The 24,073-nt window shown below is 49.4% G+C and overlaps 1 protein-coding gene across 1 annotated transcript in view; it reads right to left on the reverse strand.

The window, feature by feature from the left end:
* Nucleotides 1–24,073, reverse strand: part of LOC147697095 (transmembrane protein 131-like) — a 427,844-nt gene that overhangs the window by 262,110 nt on the left and 141,661 nt on the right. The window contains exons 5-6 of the mRNA XM_086934173.1: nucleotides 13,911–14,086; nucleotides 7,245–7,378 (exon numbers count right to left, since the gene is read on the reverse strand). Coding sequence (XP_086790299.1) covers nucleotides 7,245–7,378; nucleotides 13,911–14,086 — 310 coding nt within the window. The remainder of the gene's footprint in view (nucleotides 1–7,244; nucleotides 7,379–13,910; nucleotides 14,087–24,073) is intronic.

The raw sequence follows: 24,073 nt of genomic DNA on the forward strand, positions 1-24,073 counted from the left end.
TTGATATGGAGCCGGGACTCCGCCGGAGACCAGAGGCCTCTGATCTCCGCCTCTCCCATGTGGCCCCCCCCATCCCCGGAGGGACGCCTCTGTCACCACTATGTGCTCCGGTTGGGGAAGGGAGAGGGATCTGTCTCTGACCCAATCGCGGTCCGTGACCCACCACTGCAACTGTCTTGCAGTGCCCTCCGAGATCAGGACGTGCTCGGACAGGTTGCCCTGATGCTGTGCCCACTGGAACTTCAGGTCCCACTGCAGAGCCCGCATCCGCCACCTGGCGTGATGTACTAGCAGGATGCAGGAGGTCAACAGCCCCAGGAGCCGCAGCATCAACCTGACCGAAACTCGGGATAAAAGCTGAAAGATCGGAATCAGAGCCTGAATATCCCGAACCCGCTGCGCGGGGGGATAAACCCGAAACTGCGCGGAGCCCAGAACCGCTCCGAAAAAAAGGAGCTTCTGAGATGTGCACAGGTGTGACTTTGGCACGTTGATGGAGAACCCCAGCGAGTGCAGGAGATCGGTAATAGTCTGAAGGTGGGAGACAACTGTCTGGGGCGAGCCCGCCTTCAACAACCAGTCATCGAGATAGGTGAAGACCGGAACCCATAATCCACGCAGATGAGCTGCGACCACCGCCATCACTTTTGTGAACACCCGAGGTGCACTGGTGAGGCCGAAGGGGAGCACGGTAAACAAAGTGCTCGTAGCCTACCGTGAACTGTAGGTAGTGCCGGTGGGCCGGCAGGGCGGGGATGTGGAAATATACGTACTGCAAGTCCAACGCCACCAACCAGTCTCCAGGGTCTAGGGCAGCCAGGACCTGAGCTAAAGTCAGCATCTTTAACTTCTCCTTCCGGAGGAAGCCGTTGACGCTCCGGAGGTCCAAGATAGGGCGTAGGCCTCATTTGCCCATCTTGGGAACCAGAAAGTAGTGAGTGTAGCAACCACGTCCTACTTCTGGCCCAGGAACGCGCTCGATTGCCCCCTTGGCCAAGAGGGCCGTAACTTCCTCCTGTAGAAGTTGCAAGTGATCCCCCGACATGCGGTGGCATGGCCGGAGGGGTCGCCTCGAAGGGGAGGGAGTAGCCCCTTCGGACGATTTGCAGCACCCACCTGTCCAAAGTAATGGTACGCCAGTGAAGGAGGTGATGACGAACCCTGCCCCCCACTGGCGTTGAATGGGCCTGAAAGCTCGGACTAGGAAGGCTTTGAAGCAGAAGTTGCGGGCGAGCATGTGGACTGACCAAGCCTCTCGTGGAGATTGTGGACTGACCAGGCCTCTCGTGGAGATTGTTGCAATCGCTCTGCCCAGCGAGTCTGTGGTATCAAGTCAACATCTGATGGAATAACATGCTGCATCCAGCTCCTCAGCAAGAGCTTGGGCGAGCCGTGCCTGGGCCAACTTCGGACACTGGGGCAGCACGTCCGCAACCGTATCCCACAAGGAGTGGGTGTAATGACTCAAAAGGCAAGCGGTGTTGATAGACCGCAGCCCCAGACTAAGTGAGGAGAACAGTTTCTTTCCAAACTGGTCAAACCTTTTGGATTCCCGATCTGGAGGAGCAGTCGGGAATGCGATCTGGGACGTAGAGGCCTTGATCACCAGACTCTCGGTGGGATGTACGGACAGAAAGCAGGGGTCGCCCGGAGCCTCACGCTGGCGTCAGGCCACGTTCCGATCCACAGGGGGCACTGTGGAAGCCTTGGATCAAGTGCCCAGCAGAACGTCCGTTACGGCCTCATTAAACGGCAGCAGAGGCTCCGAAGAGCTTACTGGCGGCTGAAGCACCTAGGTGAGGAGATTAGTCCTCACAGCCGCAGCAGGGAGCTCAAGAGCCAAGACCTTGGCTGCCTAGCGCAACACCACACCATAAGTAGCACACGGAGGGAGGAGAGATGAAGCCAGTGCCAGGCGAAGTGTCAAGACCACTGGCCCCACCCCCAGCTCATCTGTCCAGTCCTGACTTAACTGGCACTGTTGTGCCAGAGGGTCCTCAGACCCCTCCCAGTCCTCCCCATCATCTGTGTCCTGATAAACAGGCAGAAATGACGGAGCCGGTCAAAGGTGAATTGCTTACCCACCGACGCCGGAGACGGCGCTGGACCCGGACCGGGGCTGAAACCGGGGGCATCATCGTCCAAAGACGGCGCCGGGAGTGACACCATAGGGGTCGGCGCTAGCGGAGGAGTTGTGAGGTCAACTGGTGTTGACCGGGATCCAGGCCTGGATGCCACAGGGGCAGACGGTGTTGGGACCGTAGTCGACGACGGCGCAGGGCCGAACCCGCCGGCTCTCTAGGACCCCCAGTCGGTTCTGCGGGGCCCGAAGGCGCGCCGGAAGGCCTCAACGGAGGCAAGAGAGTCATCATGGCAATGGGGAAATCATGAATGTCCTCCGGCATCGCATGCAGTCCAGGGACCGGGGGGTATGGGACCAGATGAAAAGTGTGTAGCTCCGGCTGAGCCGCGCAGGTGTCAACCACACCCTCGGCTGAGGCGCGCGACTGGCGAGGGGAATCAGAAGAGCGATGTTGCTTCTTCGACTTCTTTTTGGAGTGCTTCGACTTACCTGAATGCGAGGACTTTGAGCCCGACGAACGGTGTGGGCTCTGGCTCCGCGACCGCCCCCTCGACCGGGACCTTGAGCAGCACGGAGCACACTGCCGGACATCAATAAGCTTGCGGGACCGCTCCCGCCAAGCCTTCGACGTCAAGGCCCGGCAGTGAGGGCACGACTTGTCGTCGTGGTTGGATCCGAGTCAGAAGAGACACCAGCGGTGGGGGTCGGTCACCGACATCAGGCAGTGACAGGCGTCGCACGGTTTGAATCCAGGCATCCCTACCGGCACCAGGAATGGAATCGACTTGTAAAAGATAGCCAAAATAGGTCAGGATGAGGAGGAGGATATCTTGCATTACATGAAAAATATGGCAATTGAACATGAACACAACGCCACTGACAGATGTAATTATAATCAGGCGGTTGATAGATGAACGAAAAGAAAAACAGCAGGTGGGAAAACCCTGCTCAAAATAAATATGAAGACCCCCAACTGGGTCTGTAAAAGTATCTAGATGATCAAAGGCCAACGCATGGAAGGCCTAGACAGATAAACAGTCTCAAATCAGGCAGAGCTGCACCTTGCTGAAGCATCGGATAAAAGAAGAGTACATAGTATTGTAGGGACCAAGAACCCATGAAAGGGGGAGGTCAGAAATAAATTAACAGAATGAAAAGAACTGAAGGAACAAACGAAGTTGAGGTGCATACAAGCACAGCAAGAATAGAGGCCAGCAAAAAATGACTCTAGAGGAGATAGGAGCGAAGCAAAGCAAAAATCGGTCATTATACCACAACGATAGAGGAGAAAAGACACCATACTTGCCAAGGAAAAGGAGGGGGAAGGGGGGGGGGGGGGGGAGAGAGAGAGAGAGCGAGAGAAAGAGATAGAGAGAGACAGAGAAAGAGAGAGAGAGAGAGAGAGAGAAAAAAACCCTTTAAGCAGAAGGAATTCGCAAAATAAGGAAGAAGTGGTATAACTAACCCCTGAGGGTTAGAAAACTTATCACATCCTGTGAGGAGTGAGAAGAACTCTCAGAAAAATAATCCGAAGGGAGCACCAAGCCTCCTTGCAAACCAATCCAAAGAGAGATGGAACCATACTGCTCAAGGACTACATGTTCTAGAAAAAAAACGTAAGAAAAACAGTTTTCAACACAGAAAAAATGTGTTAAATGGCAACATCTGAAGAACAATCAGCTCGGAACCAGGAGCGGACAATATAGCGTAGGCAAAGGACTATGCCACCCGTCCCATTGTGTATGCTAGAGAAAGGAGGACATAAGCGTTTAAGATATGTCTCATGGTGAGGCGAGAAATCCAATCCAATGGGGGAAGTGGGGGGGGGGCCTTAGGGGCGGGGGGGAGGTACTGGTGCAAGGCTGAACCACTTGCACTATGTTTCCAGAAGCCCATAAATTGAAGTCCCCTATAAGAGATACGATAGAGCCAAAAACAGATCTAGGAATGCATATAAGGCATATAGAAGGTGGCCCCTGTAGAACAGGAAAAAAGACAACAGTGCATCTGCAATGCAAACAAAATACCCTAAATAGAATTAGAACTTAGACAGAAAAAATGTTCAGAAAAGAAAATCATCCTGTATCCACAGGCGTTGAAATCCACATAGGGCCGCAAAGTAATATACGTCCCCGATAAAGGGAACCATAACCTGTCTTACCTGCAGAAGGCAGAACACCACACCGGGTGCCATCAGTAGGTGGAAAAGGCAGTTTGAAAAGAAAAAGCCAATGTGTTCTGCCCTAGAATGGTTTATATGTGAAAGAAATCAACGAGGAACATCTAGGCTAGTATAGGATAAATTAAGGAGGGAGACAGTAAGAGAACAGAGTTAAGATTCTGTTCCACCCAGACTGTCCTGAAAATGCTGCAATGCAGATTCGGCCGGAGCGCCGAACAGATGTACACTATCGAAGGGCATGTCTACCAAGGTGGTTTGAACAGCCTTTGAAAAACCAGAGTTGCGGAGCCACGCACGACAGCAGAGCGCCACTGAAAGAGCCATGGCTCGCCCTACTGAGTCTGTGGTATCCATACCACATTGTATCATCAATTTAGTTACTTGTTGCCCATCAGGGAATATCTGGGTAAGATCCTTCGAGGTTTCACCCAGAAGAGAGGGTAGCAGACATGTGATCCAATCCCACAACGGATGAGAAAATTGGTTATAAACTGCAAGGCTGAACTGAGGGCAGAGAAAATATGCCGGTCATAGGTGTCGATACTTCTGGATGCCCAGTCCGGTGGGACGTTAGGAAGGGCAAAGAGGAAGTAGCGGCTTGCACCACAAAACTGCATGGAAGAGGCTGCTGGAGAAGGCAGGCCTGGTCCCCAGGGACAGGGTGGTGTCTATGTGCTATAGACTGGTCCACAGAGGCCTCGGCAGCAGACTTAGCTCAGGACCTCAACAAAATATCATGCCAGGCTTCACTGTATAAAAGCAAATGCTCAAGCCCCGTTTGGACCTGATGAAGCACACCAGTCAATAAGTCAGTGGCCACCACCACAGAAGGGAGATGCCGATTCAGAATCACAGATGCTCTCCTTGTAAGCTCAAAGAACAAATGATGGATGGAATGCTGGACAATGCAAACATTCACCCCCAGTGACAAAGATCTGGGTTTAATCCATTGCTTTTTAGCTCAGCCCACATTGGACCCAGGCATATGCAAATCAGTTGACCCTGTGCCTCGAGGGAACAGTCCTGCCCGAAAAAGCCAGTTCCTCCCTGGACTGGAAAGAAGCATCCTGGGACCAGTTTTGGGGTATCATCACTCATTAGCCAGGCTAGCCTGAATCCAGGGGAACAGTGAGCACGGGACCCATGTCTGGGAATACCCTTCCAAATGATGGACGAAATGCTGAACAATTTAAACATTCACTCAGTCACAAAGATCTGGGTTAAATCCATTGTTTTTTTCCTCGCCACGCCACCCTAGCTTTGACCCAGACATATGCTAATCAGTCTTCACCCTGCTCCTCATTGGAACAGTCTAGCACACACTGGGGGTAGCGTGGTGAGCAAAATAATGATGGATTTAGGCCCAGATTTCTGTACTGGGGGTGTGTTTGACATTGTTCAGCATTCCGTCCACCAATTGTTCATTTTGCACACCTTAGAAGCTCAGCTAAAGCAGAGCTTACCTCTGTAGCGAGACCTGGAGGAGAAAAGAGGCCTGAGGATGGTGAGAACTCAAAGCCACTAGCCTCACCCAGCTCAGTCAGCCAACAAACATTCAGAGAAGACAGGGCAGTATTGTGTATGGGTGTGTAAATCCCATCCCTTCTTCATAAACATGTTCTCCCAAAAAAAAAGCAGTAAGGTGCTCCTCACAAGTTGGAGGAATGGTGTCTGAGGCTTACTGCACACCTCTGGCACAGACCCAGACGCGGCCCAGCGTTGAGGCGCGAGACCGTCAGGCATCGATATAGGGTTGACTTGGCGTGAGAGAGCAGAGATAGCGCAACCTCAATCAGCGCCATTGATGTCGTCAGGGTCAGCTGATTTTGCAATGATATCAGAGGTGGGAACCCTAAAGGGATGTGCACCAAAGCTGACATGGATCCGACTACGGATCCAGAGGGCCTAACTGAAGCCAAGGGCATCCCCGCCAGCGTGGATACAGTTAAGGCTCCCATGAAGTCCTTGGGATTGAAAAGCGGACCAGAGGGAGATGGAGACTCAAAGATGGCATGTAGGGAGGAATAGTGCTCCCGCATCTGGTGCAGAGTTGCACTGGCTCCATGGAAGGTAGGGAGGCACGTGGTAGGCTCTTGTTCCAAATACTGACCTGGAGGCCGGGAAGGGGCGTCAGATACAAGGAGCATATGCGGTTAGGTATGCGAATGCCGCTACTTAGATTGCTTAAGTCTCAACTTACATTTGGACATCGAGGTCAAAGAACGCCCGCGGGAAAGATTTCTGGAGCTGGCTCACAAGAATTCTCTTGAGCAAGAACGAGACTGAGAGGGACACAAAGCCTGCGACAACTGCACTTTCAAAAGCGTCATGGGGCTATCCAGCAACGCCTTCGGGCGAAGCTGGCGACATGAGTCACACTCCTCTCAGGCATGGTGCTACCTGAGGCAACACATACAAAAAGTATGACGGTCAGTGCATAACATCTGCTGGCCACAGGACCCAAAGGGTTTGAAAGCCAAGCACAAGAGAAAGACACACAATTTTGTCAACAAATATGTCAAGACAGGCCAAAGAATGGTCTGAAGAACAGCTCTACGGATCTGCTTTGGCAGCACGGAAAAGAAGAAGAACTGATGTCAGTGCATCAAGGGAGGGCTAATTTGGACTCTGCCGACATCACATCAGGTGGGCGACGTCGCTACAGAGTCACACGACACCCTCTACTGACGCGCAGCGGTACTGCTGTAAAAAAATTCTGGATCCAATCTGGCGCTTTGGGAGAATTCAAAGGTAAGGAATATGCAGCTAGAGGTCTCTATCAGACAGAACCAGTTCACCTAGTTCCATCTGAAACTGCTATGAGGAATGTGAGACGTTATATACCATTTTAACAAATGCAAAATGAGAAACAAAGAAATGACTGGCAAGAAGTTTATGTGGGAATTATTTTTGGGAAAGGAGTAAAATGACAAGTACACAGATATTAGTCTTTGGGATATCAAACTGGACTTCACTTACCTGGACTTGATTTCTGATAAATGTTCTTTCTTTGCTACAAGTTGGGGTTTCCTACTCTTGGTCTTCATAACATGGAAAATGTCACTGTCTTGTTTTTCAGACAAGGCTTGTTTTCCCTTTTGCTTATCTGAATCCTAAAAACACATAACAAACAAACATATTATAGGAATGTGCAAAGATTTGTGTTGCCTTAGATCAGGTGTCATTTTGCCATCTCTCCTTGTCTGTGGCCTCTTCAGGTAATTTGCTACTAATGGTGCCCTATGAGGCGGCCTGGTAAGACATTACTTTATATACTGCCCAGTGCATTATTCAGCTGCTGGTGTTTGTAATATAGGTAATGCCTTGAAAGGCCACTAGCATGTCGATAACACACTGATATATTAACTAATTTCTGTACTTATCGGGCACAAATATTACATCTCTGTTAGTTTTTATAGTAAAGAAATTTTGTGGGGTAAAAAACCACTTTCTGTAAGCCAAACCATAAAAATATAGATAATAAATCTGTGATTTGAACGGTGCCAGAAACTCGCAGAGGAAGAGTGAGAGACCACTGGTAAAGGAGTTTCGAAAAACACTCTGAAAATGCACAATGATTAACACATACTAAAAGCTTTGGATATAGAGTAACTAGTCCATATCTTGCCCCATTGTGCCTGAATTATGAGTACACCTTAAGGACACTACTCCAACTGTGTAGGGTGACAAAACACCAACTAACACGAAATATGGTTGTAGGAAAGGACGATAAAAATTATGTTGATCAAACACACTAAATTCAATTCTCCTCATTCTGCCATTACGATCGAAGAAATTCCATATATAACTTAATACGGCTACTAATACCCACAAAGATGTAGTAGGTATTGAACTTTAATTATCTGGAGATCTATTCAATCCCGGTTTGCATAGCTAATATTTATTTCAGAAGTGCAGTTTGTCACACATTTGTACAGCTGCATATTACTTAATTGTGACCTGTATTTTACACAACCTTGATTTATACCTTTGTCTAGGTATTTTGATGTACAATACTGTTATGCTTCCCTAAGCGGAGGCTACAGTTTCCTAATACATCTGATTAAAACAAAATGTTTAATGAGGTACATAAAGACATGCTCCGACTAATGAAATAACCATGCAAACAGTTGCTGGTACACTTAATAAGATTACATGAAATACAATTAAATTAAATTAGCCTTCATCTTTACAAATCAACACACTCCATTGAGGAGCATAATCACAATGCAAAGTAGTCTGACAAGTAAAAGTAAAGAATGTGTTCATATTTTGAAAGGTATTTATCAACATATTTTGAGACTACTGGTTATGTTTACCCTAAAATAGGGACACATTTTATAGAACACAAGCTCTAATAAATATAAAGAAATGAATTATGTAGATGGTATTAATGTCTTAATGGAGCTCTAGATAACCTTGAAATTACTCATTTTCTAGCCTTTTCTCATGGACTCTAAAGTATTTTTTAAAGATCAGACTGCAACAAACCTATCTTTTAAGATGTGCAGGTAAATGGTCAGAAATGTCTCATCACTTGCCGAAAAGGATTTGGCGCGCGGACTGTTGAGACGCCAACTGGGGGTATCGAAATTGACCCTGACAGGTAACTACCTTAAAGTGACTGCAAATCTAGAGTCTATCGAGGATTGATGAGTTTGACCACGTGACGGTGCAGAACGTGCACGTCATATTAGTAAAGGTTAATACCTTACAGTGAACTATGCAGCATATCGGAAATCTGGATGAATAAATATGAGCGTCCTTCCGAGAATTATATCTTTTGAAGTTGCAAGGTGAATACTATATCTCCAAATACTTCTTGAAATCTACTTTACTTTCCGTCATCCACACAGAGGGAATAGACTCCTATCTCAATCTGATACCCTGACTTGGAATACACTTGCGGCTGTTGATTACCATTACGCCCTGAAGAAGTTCCGCCTGACGGAACGAAACGCGTTGGCTGGTTTCTCATTTGGAATATTAAAAGAACTCTGAACTCTTTTGCAATTACGGATTCAGCGTTTTTTCATTTGGAACATTCTTGATTACAGACTTTATCACCCACATATGGTGGAGATTCAATTTCCTGAGCGGTGCATTTTAAAATTTGATTCAAAATCAGAAATGTCTCATGTCAACTGGCCAAATACAGATTTTTACAGAATGTAAGTTTGTCATGGTTAAAAATACTTATTTTATTTTTTAAATATTTTTTATTTGTTTTTCCAAAAATAGAAAAAAATAACAATGAAAGAAGGCAGCAATGCAAAATCAAATATCAATAATATAAGACATCTCGAGCTGCGAATCCCCTCCTCCCCCCAGCCCCCCCCCCACCCAACCACCGGTGTTCCGTAATCGCCCACAGCAGAATCAGTAAAGGAGTATCTAAGCCTCCTGAGGTAAAGTATGCAACAACAATAATGCAGTCCAGGTAGCATACTTCCATGTGAGTCAATCTCTTCCACACAGCGCATGCCCAGGTTCATAATCCTAGTGCTATGGGGTCAGTGGCACCCTCTAGACCTTCCGGGATCGAACCCTCCTCTGAACCAGTCTCAGGTGCTTGTAACAGTGCAACTAAAGCCTCCCACGCTTTCGCAGCTTCCAGTACTTTTTCATTAGTAGAGCGAAGAGCCTGTTGTTGCCTAAGGGTACCTTAGCTCAATGCCCATTTGAGGAATGCCGCCCTCCATCTCCCCACACTAGGCCCTCTCGCCGATTTCCAGTGAAGTGTGATTTCTCTCTTAGCTAGTACGAGGCCCAAATCTATAAATTTGCGTGTCACTTTAGTTTTAGAGTATGTGGGAACCAATGCAATAAGCAAACACCCTGATCTGGGTCCATGTTTCAATCAATTACTGCACACAGCAAATCCAGGACTTCCACCCAATACCTCCCCAAACATGTACCATCCCACATCATATGCCGGAAGTTGGCCCCCTCCAATCTACATCTCGGGCACTGAGCGTCAGATGCAGAAAAGTATTGGTTAATCTTAGCTGGTGTTAAGTAAGCTCTTTGCTGTATATAAAACTGTACCAATTGAAATCTGGTGTTCCTCGTGCTTTTTTAAACTATTCTAACCAGCTGAGTCCACGATTCACAGGGATTTCTCTGCACAGGTCTGCTTCCCATTTCCCCTGTAGCGCATGCAACGGGTCTAGCGCTTCAGTCAGCATGCGCCTATACAGGCACGTGATAGCCTTAAAGGTTCCTGCGGCCATTACCACATATTGGCATGCCATTGAGGTCTGAGGTTCCGACAGTCCCATTTTCCAGTACCTTTGCATTGCCAAGATTAGTGCTGTATGCAACAAGTAATTCCCCCCCGGGCGAGACCATATCTGTCCTGCAGAGCCGGAAAGGATAATAGGATTCCATTGTCATAGAGGTCCACCCAGCACCTGAACCCTAGCGCCTCCCATTCGGCTAAAGCTGACCAATCACCTCCATGTGTGAGGGCCGTACACATGCCCAGCGGAATCTCCAGGGCATACGGGCAGGCAATCCCAGCCCGACGCTGGCTCCGGTTCCAGCACAATCTAAGTGTCCGCTCTTCATTAGTGAACGGTGCAAGGCACATCTTCTGCTGAAGCACTATAAAGGACAAGATATCTCGTGGGACCCATCATCCCTCAGGGCCGTCTGGGCCTCGAAACTCCTAAGCCACAGCTTGAGTGAGCCACTGGAGCTGCGCTGCTAAATAGTACTACTCAAAGTCCGGCACTGCCATATCCCCGTTGGCTCTCGGAAGTACCATTGTAGCCATTGCGACCCACCGTCTGCCGCCCCCCCAGATAAACCTCCCAATCATGGAGCGGAGCTGCCGGAACACAGAGCCCGGCACCCAGACTGGTAGTGTTCGTAAATAAAACAATAAGCGAGGGAGCGCCAACATCTTAAGGAGCGCCACCCGGCCTGCCACTGATAACGGCAATGTGCTCCAGAACGCAAAGCTACCCCCAAGGCCTCTTATGGCCCGTCCCAAATTACCTTCCAGTAAATCCGCGGAGGAATGATAGATATGAGTGCCTAAATAAGGCAAGCATCGGGGCTCCCAGAGAATGTCTGCCACCTGGGGAGGGTTCACCACAGTCTTTGCCCAGTTCACGCCCAACCCCAAGTATCATCCAAAGACATGAAGCAATTGCCTCGCACCCTTCAAGGCTGTTGTTGTATTAGCAAGAAAAATTTGCAAATCGTCTGCATATAGTGAGATAAACTGCATATCCCCGCGGAGCACCAACCCAGAGTAATGCCTACCCAACCTGGCATGGGAGGCCAAAGGCTCGATGGCTAGGGCAAACAACAACGGAGAGAGCGGGCATCCCAGCCTCGTGCCCCGCTCAACCAGGCAAGAGGAGGAAATTGTCACACCTGTCCGTACTCGAGCCGTCGCCGAGCTATACAGTATCTTTGTCCACCCCGCAAAGGATTTCCCAAGCCCAAAATGCGTGAACGATTCGGTAAGATACAGCCACTCCAGGCTGTCAAAAGCCTTTTCAATATCTACAGAGAGAACCGCCGCAGTGGGGGTCTCGCTGTGATCCTCCCCTAAGAGTCAGAGAAGGCATCTCACATTAGTCACCGTAGTGCGTTTCGGAATAAAGCCGGCCTTGTCAGTAGGAACCAGCTGCGCCATATATGGAAGGAGCCGGGACGCGAGAATCCTACTCAATATTTTATAATCAGTTGCTAACATTGATAATGGGCGATAGGCCGACCAAGTCAAGGGATCTTTTCCCGGCTTCAACAACGGGATAATGATAGCTTCGCGAGTGGAACCTGGCAACCTCCCCAGGCCCCGAGCCTCTCGATAGACCACCAGCAGCCTGTGGACCAAGAGATCAACGTACGTGGAGTAAAATTCTATTTGTAGGCCATCAGCCCCTGGAGTTTTCTTGCGTGCCATATATTTTATTGCACTACGTATTTTGCAAACTAATCTCCTGCCCCAGCGTGTCCGCCTGGTCCTCCTCGAGGCGTGGCAATCGCACCGCAGCTAAAAATTCCTCTAACCCATCACCAGTCTCCTGCAGCTTACTCTCGTATAAAACCTTATAGTGGTCCAGTAACAGCCCATTAATCCCCCACTGGGAATACTCCGTACTCCCTCAGGGGAGGTCAGGGCCAGGATGGGTGTGCCCCTCGGAGTCGGGTTAGCCAACCTGGCCAGTAGGGTGCCCGCTTTATCCCTTTCCGCCCCTCTCACCAAATGTCAGGAAAGATCAGGGCTCCACCACAGGCAGATGCAGCACCCCAGCAGGCTTCAGATGAAGAGCGTCACTCCAGGCCCACACCGCCAGGCCCGAGGGGCCGACACCGATCTCCAGCGCTGGTGCCGTGAGGTGAGGATACTCACGGAGGGGCCACAGCGACAAGGGCACCCTCCATTCCTCCCAGGCCATCCGCCAGGCGAAGCATAGACTTCCTCAGTGCGCCGCCACCTTCGACTGTCCACTTCATTGCCGCCGGGCGCTCCCGGGATCACCAAGATGCCATAGCTTCACCGCTATGCTCGTTGGCCACAGGGGAGAGCAGGGTGCAGCGCTCTTCACAGCAGATCACTCGATTATGTATATCTAGGCTGCCGCTGCCTCCCGGTCCCCTCCAGCTGCCCCACCAGCCGACACAGCGACATTTTGCCTTTCATGTGCAGTTCGGGCCCCGCTTTACCCGGGTCCGCAGAATAGAACCGGAGGGCCAAAACACTCTCAATCTCGGACGTGGCGGGTGTCCGCACCTTCCGACGCCCTCCCAGGTTAACAGGAGAGCCAGCCCGACTCCCTGGGCAGGATAATTGGTGGGGTCGGCACGGAGCTCTCAGCTCACGCGATTGTCCTCATCGACGCCTAAGCCACGCCCCCATGGTTGAAAATACTTATAAGATCAAACATATATAATTATACAACCTACACACATGCAGTACAGCATTTATAATTGATTCATGAGGAAAGTCAAATAACGTAGAAGTTGTTACATAAGCTATAAAAATGTAAAAACAACACTTTTATCATAAGCTGTTAGACACTGGTGATTAACTATGAATTTCTAATTTTTGTTTTGATGGCTCATTTGCTTCCACTTTTTCTTCTATTGCATGTTTTAAACGTGTGCCAACAGTTGGCTATCTCTTCCTTTACTTTTGTTTGATCTCTTATTGTAAATATATATATTTACCTTGCGTCAGAATACGAATTAAAATAAAAAATAAAAACAGAGTCTAAAGGCATGGGGTAGGCAATGTTTCTTTCAATTTGTAACATACTGATGCTTGCATATCCCTGTCGTGAATTGCTACCATGTGCTGACTGTGCTCAATTTTGTTATTCATACTACATTGTGACATATGACGGTGTACCATTAAGTAGATTTTGTTTTTACACGTGAAATCCTTGAAAATAAAGTCTTAAAAAAAAAAGTATGCTGTAGATGCTCATGTAGTGCTAGAGCTAGCTTAAGAAATGGGCAGTGAATACATTAGGGACCATCTGACATTGAGGCATTCAAGATAGAACTAACATTTGAATTGAAACAACCGGTATGTATACATTTTCCAGCTCTGCTGTGGAAAAGACATTATATTAATTATTATTCTTTGTGTTCTAATTGGGAAGAATCATTTTTTCACTGTACCTCTTTCAGTAGAGGTTCAGTGTCTGGATTGGAGGTTTCTGTTGTGGTTGATGAACTGTCGTCATCTGCCAAAGAGTCTTTCAACTCATCTTCCTGTTGCTTAGCCTTTCCCCGCCTTTCCTTCTCCTCACGTTTTTTCTGTGATTTTGATTTCTGTTGTACAAATTTTACTTTACCTGCAGAGGAAAAAACAAGAAAATTATAAACTCAAATATATACAATCAATTTGCACTAATAACCGACTGTTTAGGATCTGCACTGTTTAAATGACTAGTCAAGTAGGTTTCAGCGTCTGTAAAAATACATTTCTTACTTAGAAATGCAAATATTACGGGCCAGTTCCAACGGTATTTGAGGCAGTAAAAGTAATTTTACAGATGTAAATGTCTTCATTTCCACCTGCCAATTTCTCCACCATGACTGCGAAGAAATCTGCTAATTAGTATTTCCTAAATGTGGATCGCAAGCTGATTTTTTGTGACAAGCAAAATGCCTGGTGTATTTGTATGTCATATTTAAAATGATTAGCCCTGTTTGTGCAACAGTGCTGAACAATGTCCCTCAATCAAATTTTAAAATAAACCCTTCCAGTTATCCCCAAGCAAGTCTTCAGGTAAACCTTTCAGTACTTGTTGCTGCTGTTTTTAGGTCTCGCCTAAGCAGCGCTTCTGTGGTCTCTTCGAAACATTCTATATTCAGGTATGGACTTTAAGCTCTGACCATTTTCCACCCATCTTTTCAATTGGCTTCTCTTACTGTCCTTTGTAAACGCTGGCTTTTGATTCATGAATAGGCTTAGTAGTCCCTCTTTTTAGACTTCTGTATCTTCCCATGAGGACTGCCCCTGCTACATGTGTTCTTACGTTCACTGATGTTTATGGTGCTCTGTGAGCACTCTTTTCTTATTAGGTCTCGCATAGTTTTGTGGCTTGCTGCCGCCCGTTTTCTTTCATGACAACGCTGTGTTAAGACACTGCAACGTTAAATAACGTTTCGAACTAGTCACTTTTCTGGGGAAAAGTGGGCGACATCATTTCTTTGCTAATTTCCCTTTGACCTACAATGCACTCTCAAACCTTTACCAATGTTCCTTGGACAGCTGAGTCGCCTACGATTCATTGATCTTATTGTTGGGAAGGTTGGTTTGGAAATCGCTGAAGAGATCATGTGAGGAAAAGAAAACTAAGGGGTCCATTACGATGGCGGGCAGACAAAGTCCACCCACCAACGTAACGGTGAACGGAACCAACCGGCAGAGGTGCGGCAGTCCTGCTCTGCCCATTAGGATGCGACCGACACCCTGGTGGTTGCATCCCGCAAACTTAACATTGTGGTGGGCTGTGATTTGTGCAGCACCCGCCACATTGTCAAATATGCATGTGACTGCCACCTTGTGCATGCCAATGTAGGGGGGTACCATAGTGCAGCCCCCCACTCCCCTAACACCACGGGGGCGTAACGGGCACCCAAAGCCTAAAAACGCATGCCGACATGGAAAGGCCAAAATACGCACTAATAATATGGCGGGCGGTGCCTGCTAGACACCACCACCATAGTATGGGCAGGGACCGCAAAGCAGGCAATCGTAATGATTGCCTGCGTGCGTAAAAGCGGCAGGCGGTCTTTCCGTCCATCGCTGTGCCCCCACCATTGTAAAAGGGTGGAGGGTAAATGGTGGGCAGGCGGGGAAAGATGTTGGGCAGATTTCCACTGCCGGTCGGGCTGTGGCAATCCGTCCAACATCATAATGGCCCCCTAAGTGTGCTCATCAAGTGATTCTGCATTGAAGCCCTACACACTGAACCTTCTAGCTATTAGCTAGACTCAGCCTGTGCTTATGTAAGATCGTGTTGGGTATACATGCAAATAGAAGAGCATACACATGTGTACGAAGTAGATGCTCATTCTGAGAAGCATTTTGTGGTAAGAGCCATATAAAAACTTGTTAAATTTTCTTAATCGAAACGTAGATTATAATGTAAAGTTACTAAAGTGCTAAATTAAATCAGTTCATAATACCGCAAAAAAAGATCACTTCATACCATGTTCAATAATAATCTTAAGCAGTAATCGTATTAATAAAATTGGTGGTGCTTTATTTTGAGCTTGCCATTTGATGTTTAAATGAAGTATTGTGTAATTTGTACAATCTCTTAAAAAATATATCCTACAGCGCAACACCATCACAACATCGTACAATCATCACCTAAACACAACACCAAATGAACAGAGTACCACCTGAGTACCCCCTAAACACCACCACCTCTCCACCATCACATCACTAAGCACTACCACAGCATTACTCAGCACCACAGCATTACACAGCATCACTAAGCACCACCTCGGCATCACTAAGCACCACCTCGGCATCACTAAGCACCACCTCGACATCACTAAGCACCACCTCGACATCACTAAGCACCACCTCGGCATCACTAAGCACCACCTCGGCATCACTAAGCACCACCTCGGCATCACTAAGCACCACCTCGGCATCACTAAGCACCACCTCGGCATCACTAAGCACCACCTCGGCATCACTAAGCACCACCTCGACATCACTAAGCACCACCTCGACATCACTAAGCACCACCTCGACATCACTAAGCACCACCTCGGCATCACTAAGCACCACCTCGGCATCCCTAAACACCACCTCAGGATCACTAAGCACCACCTCAGGATCACTAAGCACCACCTCAGAATCACTAAGCACCACCTCAACATTAGAACAGGCAGGAAGAAGTTACCAGAATTGCAAGGACAAAATGAGGTGGGAGGAGGGAGGGGGGGGGGGGGTGTGGGGGGGGTGAGGGTAGTTTTCCTATAGGAAAAAATGGCATGTCCACTTTTTTGGGGGGTTGGGCCTATTGCACAAGTTACTTACCTTCGGTAATGATATATCTGTAAGAAAGAAGTAGTTAGTATTAGATTCCTTACATTAGAATATCCCCAGGCCTCAGACTGGATCCGGAAACTTTTGCGTAGCAGTACCCTTGCGCGTCGGTAGGCGTCATCTGCGGCTCCGCGTCCTTCGTCGGCGTCGTTGGCACCGGGATGACGTCAACCGAGTACTTAGACGCCGCCCTCGCGCGCTGACGTCAGTTCTTATACGCAGCTTTTCCGCGCCAGAAACGCAGAGCCATGATAAAAGCCAACACTGATGCCATGAAACTAGGGCCCTGAAAGGGGATGACCTTAACCCTAGATATCGGTTCGCAGAACGGGGAGGATGGGTGGGGCGGTAAGGAATCTAATACCAACTACTGTTTCTTACAGATATATCGTTACCGAAGGTAAATAACTTGTGCATCTGAACGGTGGTGGGTCTGCGAGCCAATAATCACACAGAAAGTCCTGGAGGACGGAACGGCCAAAGAAGCCATCCCTCCGGACTTGGCTGTCCAGGCAGTAGTGTCTTGCGAATGTGTGCAGCGAGGCCCACGTAGCTGGTTGACAGATGTCCTGCAAGGGGAGTACCTGGTCCAGGGCAGTAGTAACCGCCGTGGCCCGAGTGGAATGGGCCCTCAGCCCAACAGAAGGCTCCTTCTTAGCCAAAGAATAGCATGCCTTGATGCACAACACGACCCACCGAGAGATGGTCCGTTTGTGCACCGCCCGTCCCTTCTTAGAGCCCACGTAACCAACAAAGAGTTGGTCATCCACCCGGAACTGGCGTGTGCGATCCAGATAGTATGAAAGCGTACGTTTTGGGTCCAGACGGTGGAGCCGCTCTTCCTCTTTAAAGGAATGCGGAGGCGGAAAGAAGGTGGGCAAGGTGATCGACTGCCCGATGTGGAAGGCTGTGACTACCTTGGGCAGGAAAGAGGGTCTTGTCCGCAACACAACCTTGTCCAGATGGACAGAAAGGAACGGAGGCTTGGAGGAAAGAGCCTGGAGCTCACTCACTCGCCTGGCAGAGGTGATGGCAACCAGGAAAGCAGTCTTAAGGGTAAGAAGATGGAGAGGACAGTTATGAAACGGTGCACATCAGGTAAGTCAGAACCAGGTTCAAGTCCCACTGGGGCTTCACAAAAGGAACAGGGGGAAACATATGAGTGGTGCCATTCTAGAACTTATTTACAATCGGGGACTTGAACAAAGAAGGCTGATCAGGTAGCCTTAAGAAGGCAGAAAGGGCAGAAAGGTAGCCCTTGATAGTGCCCAGAGCAGAGCCCTTCTGGGCAAGAGAAAGAAGGAAGAGGAGAACCTCAGAAAGGGGGGTAGAGAGTGGATCCACAGCCTTTGCTGTGCACCTTGCCACAAATCTGTTCCACCTGTAGGCGTATACCGACTTTGTGGTGGGACGCCTGGTTGCCAGAATCACATTACAAACTTCAGGAGGCAAGTCAAAGGGCCTCAACTGTCGCCGCTCAATCTCCAAGCATGGAGGTGGAGACTCGACAGGTTCGGGTGGAGGACCGTCCCCTGCTGCTGCGAAAGAAGGTCTTCCTGAAGAGGCAGACGAATCAGGGGATCGACAGACATGCTGAGTAGCTCGGGATACCAGTATCTTCGTGCCCAGTCCGGAGCCACAAGGATAACTTGGGCCCGGTCGCGTCTGATCTTCTTCAGCACTCTGGGCAGAAGTGGTATAGGCGGAAAGGCATACAACTGACCGCAGGTCCACTTGCGACGAAAAGCGTCTCCGAGCGAGTGCCGCCTTAAAAATTCCAACGCGCAGAACTGATGACATTGCGCGTTCTCTTCTGTGGCGAATAGATCTAACCAAGGCTCTCCCCACTGCTGAAAGAGGCCTTGCGCCACGTCAGAGTTCAGACGCCATTCGTGATCCATCATGCACCGATGGCTGAGTTTGTCCGCCCTGGCGTTCAGAGAACCTGCCAGGTGTTGAACCACCTGGGTCATGCCCTGATGTTCCAGCCACTGCCAGAGGCGAAGAGTCTCCTGGCATAGGGTCCACGACCACACCCCGCCCTGTGTGTTGCAGAACCACATGGCGGTGGTGTTGTCAGTGAACACCTGCCCAACACTCCCCCGGACAGAGGGGAGGAATGCCTTCAGTGCAATCCGGATCGCCCGCAGCTCCAGAAGGTTGATGTGGAGATGGGACTCCGCCGGACACCAGAGGCCTCTGATCTATGCCTCTCCCATGTGGTCCCCCCAGCCCTGGAGTGATGCGTCAGTCACAACTACGTGCTCCGGTTGGGGTAGGGAGAGGGATCTGCCGCTGACCCAATCGCGGTCCGTGAGCCACCACTGCAACTGTCTTGAAGTGCCCTCCGAGATCAAGACATGGTCGGACAAGTTGCCCTGATGCTGGGCCCACTGAAACTTCAGGTCCCACTGCAGAGCCCGCATCCGCCACCTGGCGTGATGCACCAGAAGGATGCAGGAGGCCATAAGCCCCAGAAGCCGCAGCGTCAACCTGACCGAGACTCGGGATAACGGCTGAAAGATCGGAATCATAGCCTGAATATCCTGAACCCGCTGTTCGGGAGGATAAACCACAAACTGCGCTGAGTCTAGAACCGCTCTGATGAAGAGGAGCTTCTGAGAGGGACACAGATGTGACTTCGGCACATTGATGGAGAGCCCCAGCAGGTGCAGGTGGTCGGCCATAGTCTGGAAGTGGCTGACGACTGTCTGGGGTGAGCCCACCTTCAACAACCAATCGTCAAGGTAGGGGAAGACTGAAACCCCTAACCTGCGCAGATGAGCTGCGACCACCATCACTTTCGTGAACACCCGTGGGGCGCTGGTAAGGCCGAAGGGGAGCAAGGTAAACTGAAAGTGCTCGTGGCCTACCGTGAACCGCAGGTAAGGCCGGTGGGCCGGCAGGACGAAGATATGAAAATAAGCGTCCTGCAAGTCCAACGCTACCATCCAGTCTCCCGGGTCCAGAGCAGCTAAGACCTGAGCCAGTGTCAGCATCTTGAACTTCTCCTTCCAGAGGAAGCCGTTGACGTTCTGCAGGTCCAAGATAGGGCGTAGGTCCCCTTTGCCCTTCTTGGGAACCAGAAAGTAGTGGGAGTAACAACCACACTCTACTTCTGGCCCAGGAACGCACTCGATGGCCCCCTTGGCCAAGAGGGCCGTAACTTCCTCTCGCAGAAGATTCAAGTGACCCCCCGACACGCGGTGGTACTGCGTTGGCATGGCTGGAGGGGTGGCCTCGAAGGGGAGGGAGTAGCCCCTTCGGACGATTTTCAGCACCCACCTGTCCGATGTGACAGTGTGCCAGTGGAGGAAGTGATGGCGAACCCTGCCCCCCCCACTGGCGTCACATGGGCCTGAAAGCTCGGACTTGGAGGGTTTCGAGGTGGATGCTGCAGGGGTAGGTGTGGACTGACCTCGCCATTGTCCCCGACCGCCGTCTTGGCAGTTACCACGTCCGCCACCGCGCTGGATATTAGTCTGCGGGTCGTGGCAGGCAAGACGTGTGGGGGCACCCCTTCCTTGGCCACGAAAGAAGCGAAAGGCAACAGTCTGCTGGCACGGGGCCGAGAGGCCCAAGGACTTGGCTGTAGCCCTGGAGTCCTTAAAGCGCTCAAGCGCACGGTCTGCCTTGTCGCCAAAGAGGCGACGGTCATCAAACGGCATATCCATAAGGGTGTTTTGGACATCAGCCGAAAAGTTGGCGGACCTCAGCCAGGCGTGGTGACTAATCGTCAATGTCATTGCCATCGCTCTGCCCAGCGAGTCAGTGGTATCCAGCCCACACCGGATGGAATACCATGCCGCATTTTGACCCTCCACAAGGGCTTGGGTGAGTTTAGTCCGGACCCCCTCCGGACATTGTGGCAGCACGTCCGCGACCATGTCCCACAGAGAGTGGGTGTAACGTCCCAAGAGGCACGCAGTGTTGACCGACCGCAACCCCTAACTAAGGGAGGAGAAAATCTTCTTCCCGAATTGTTCATACCTCTTGGATTCCCGATCTGGTGGTGCAGTCGGGAATGCGGAATGGGAAGTAGAGGCCTGGATAACCAGGCTTCGGGGATGGGGGTGGTGGACAAGAAACTAGGGTCGCATGGGGCTGGGCGGTGGCGCCTAGCGACGTTCCCGTCTACAGGGGGACCTGTAGTGGGCCTGGACCAAGTGCCCAACAGGACGTCTGTAAGAGCCTCATTAAACGGCAGTAGGGGCTCTGGGGAGCTTACCTCCGGTTTAAGGACCTCTCTGAGGATGTTAGACCTCACCGTTGCCACGGTGAGCTCAAGAGCCAAAGCCATGGCTGCCCTCATCAGCACCACACTATAAGCAGCCCCCTCCTCCGTAGCCACGGTAGGAGGGGAGACAAAACCAGTGTCTTGGGAGGTATCAAGGCCTCTGGCTTGCCCTAGTTCCTTTGTCCAGTCCTGAAATGACTGGCACTCACGTGCCAGGGGGTCCTCAGACCCCCCCAGTCTCCCTCGTCTTCCAGGTCCTGAAATTCAGGGATAAAGGATCTACGGAGCGTAGCGGCACAGCAGACAGAGCGGCACGTAGTAAACCCGTGTTCAGCGGTAAGAGGTGTGAGCGTAATTTGCAGTGTTTTAGCATTTCGACATCTCTCATGCAGGCTAGTTTGTAACGTTTTGGCGGGCAAGTTAGACACATTACTACACCGCACTCCTTTAAGCTACTAGCGGTTCCCATTTTAATGAATTTCAGACACGCCCAGACAACAGTTTAAATATAGTTTTATCACATCATCGCCTACTACACGGCTTTTTGTATACCAGTTAGACCATTAGCAACAGGGCAGCAGGGGCAATAGAACTACTCTTTCTTTAATAAAATATTGGGACACGATGTAAGTTTACCATCACAATAGAGAAGTCACGTATAGTAATGAGTACCACCAGTATGTTATGAACATAGTTAACTTTAGTCTGGTTTAGTTTATTTCATTTTAGTTACCATTACGTAATGTTAGTAGCTAGTTATAGCACTATTTGGTTGGCGATAGTAAAGTAGTACTAATTACTCGCATTTTGACCCACAGATCCCTTGATAAAGGCGCTGCTCGTGCCGAAATGCATTGGGAGGCCATTTAATGTCAACAATGAAAGGAATGTTATTTTGATGAAAATTCAGAGATTTTGATTGATGTGAATCAACATTATGGATTTCGTTGTAAACCATGGATTATAATTAAATTGGAACTATTCAAATGAAGAATTGAACAGTTGTCTCACTAATTTTGCTGGAGACCCAGCCTATACTTGTGCCCAGGGAGACAAGCCGATCTAAGACTTGCTTTATTTCTATTCGTTATCACCCACTCCTGAGTGGGGAGTGGACCGTGGAGCGCAGTAAACTAAGTGTAACCTACACATTGAAATCAGCAGTGCTCAAACCAACCCACTTTTCTTATCATTTGTAGCCTCCCATGGCTACTGGCCCCTGTACTTGTTTGTTACACCGCACGTGTTCTATTTTCTTTATTGAGTTCCTCCTTCGGGTCTGAAGCTTCACTGGCCCTGAGCTCTGAAGGGAGCTTGAGCTATAAGGAGCCCCCTGCAGGTCAGCACCCTGCTGCTGCTGAGCACCTTGTGATGCGCCGTCATAACCAGGGTGAGTCCCGCTCCTGCTGCAATTGCGAGTTACACAGGGCGCTGCCTGCCTTTACTGTGTGTGTGTTTGCACTTCCTGTTTTGGGTTAGAAAGCGCATGGAATTACGTTTACTCTGTCAAACGCTTTGTGTATTTCCATTTGTTTCTATCCTGCGTGTCTGTATTTCATGTTTTACATTTTTTGAGTCTTCTAAGAGTGTAGGGGCCCTCAAAGGTTGGCCAAAGGCGGTGTGATGCTACAAGAAAGACTGTAATTTAATTATACATAGAAAGAGAGAGACTAACACATACATACACATCCACACTCACACTTGTGTATGTATAGGTTATATTTGTTATATAAACAGATATTGTTATTGTTATTATGGGTTTATATAGCGCCGGGTCACCTACAGGTCTCAGGGCACTTTGACCACAGAACATAACATCCAGGAGAGAGAGAAGGTGGAATGCCTAGGCTGGGCTGAACGATGTTCGGAACAAGCTGGTCTTCAGGGCTTTCCTGAAGCGGAGTAGATTCTCCTCCTTTCGGAGAGTTTCAGACAGGGCATTCCAAAGCTTCGGTACTAAAACCGAAAAAGATCTGCCTCCCATTGTGGCCAGCTTAAAGCGAGGACATACAAGGAATTTGGCATCAGAGGACCTAAGATTTCTTTCCGGCCTATATATCTCGATCCGTTCCTTGATGTAGGTCGGGGCCTTCCCGTAAATGGCTTTGTGGGCTATGCAGAGGCTTTTGAAAACAGACCTCTGTCCAATTGGTAACCAGTGTAGGTCTTTTAACAATGGAGAGGCATGGGTTCTCCGCGGGAGATTGAAGATAAGTCTGGCGGCGTCATTTAAGACTACCTGAAGTCTGTTTGTTAGTGTTTTTGGCAGGCCTAGGTATAGCGCATTGCCGTAATCGAGTCTTGACACTATAGTGGCCGAGACCACTGTGCGTAACATCGATTGGGAAAGAAGAGGGGCCAGTTTACGCAGCTGTCTTAAAAGACCTGTACAAATGCCAACCACTGTGGAAACCTGGTTGGTCATTGAGAGGCCACTGTCCAGTTTAATACCCAGACTTTTGACCGTGGCTGCCGGCTGTGGGGTTGGGCCCAGCTCCTGGGGCCAGTACAAGTCACTCCAGGAGGTGCACTTGGATGGTATTATCAGCACCTCTGTCTTCTCCGGGTTGATTTTGAGCTGGTTGATGGACATCCAGTGGACCGTGTATCGGAGTATATCTTGCGCATGCAACTGGGCATGTGTTGTATCATCTATGCCCAGCAGCAGCTGCGTGTCGTCAGCATAGTTGAATACTCGGCAGCCCATTCCCGCTAGTGTGTTAATCAGGGGCTGTAGATATATATTAAACAGGAGTGGGGATAGTGCTGAACCCTGGGGGACACCACAGGTCAGACTTCCCACTCCTGATACACTGTCTCCCATCTGGATTCTCTGCGTTCTCCCAGATAAAAATGATTCCAGCCACCGAAGGGCTAGGCCCTGAATCCCAAACCCAGCCAGCCTGTTCAGCAGGATGGGATGGCTGACAGTATCGAACGCCGCCGATAGGTCTAACAAAATCAGGGCGCTCGGTCTTTTGCTGTCAGCCATCCTTCTGAGCTCATCCAGCACCGAGAGCATGACCAACT

The sequence above is a fragment of the Lissotriton vulgaris genome, chromosome 8 (genome assembly GCF_964263255.1).
Source record: "Lissotriton vulgaris chromosome 8, aLisVul1.2, whole genome shotgun sequence".
Lineage (NCBI taxonomy): Eukaryota > Metazoa > Chordata > Amphibia > Caudata > Salamandridae > Lissotriton > Lissotriton vulgaris.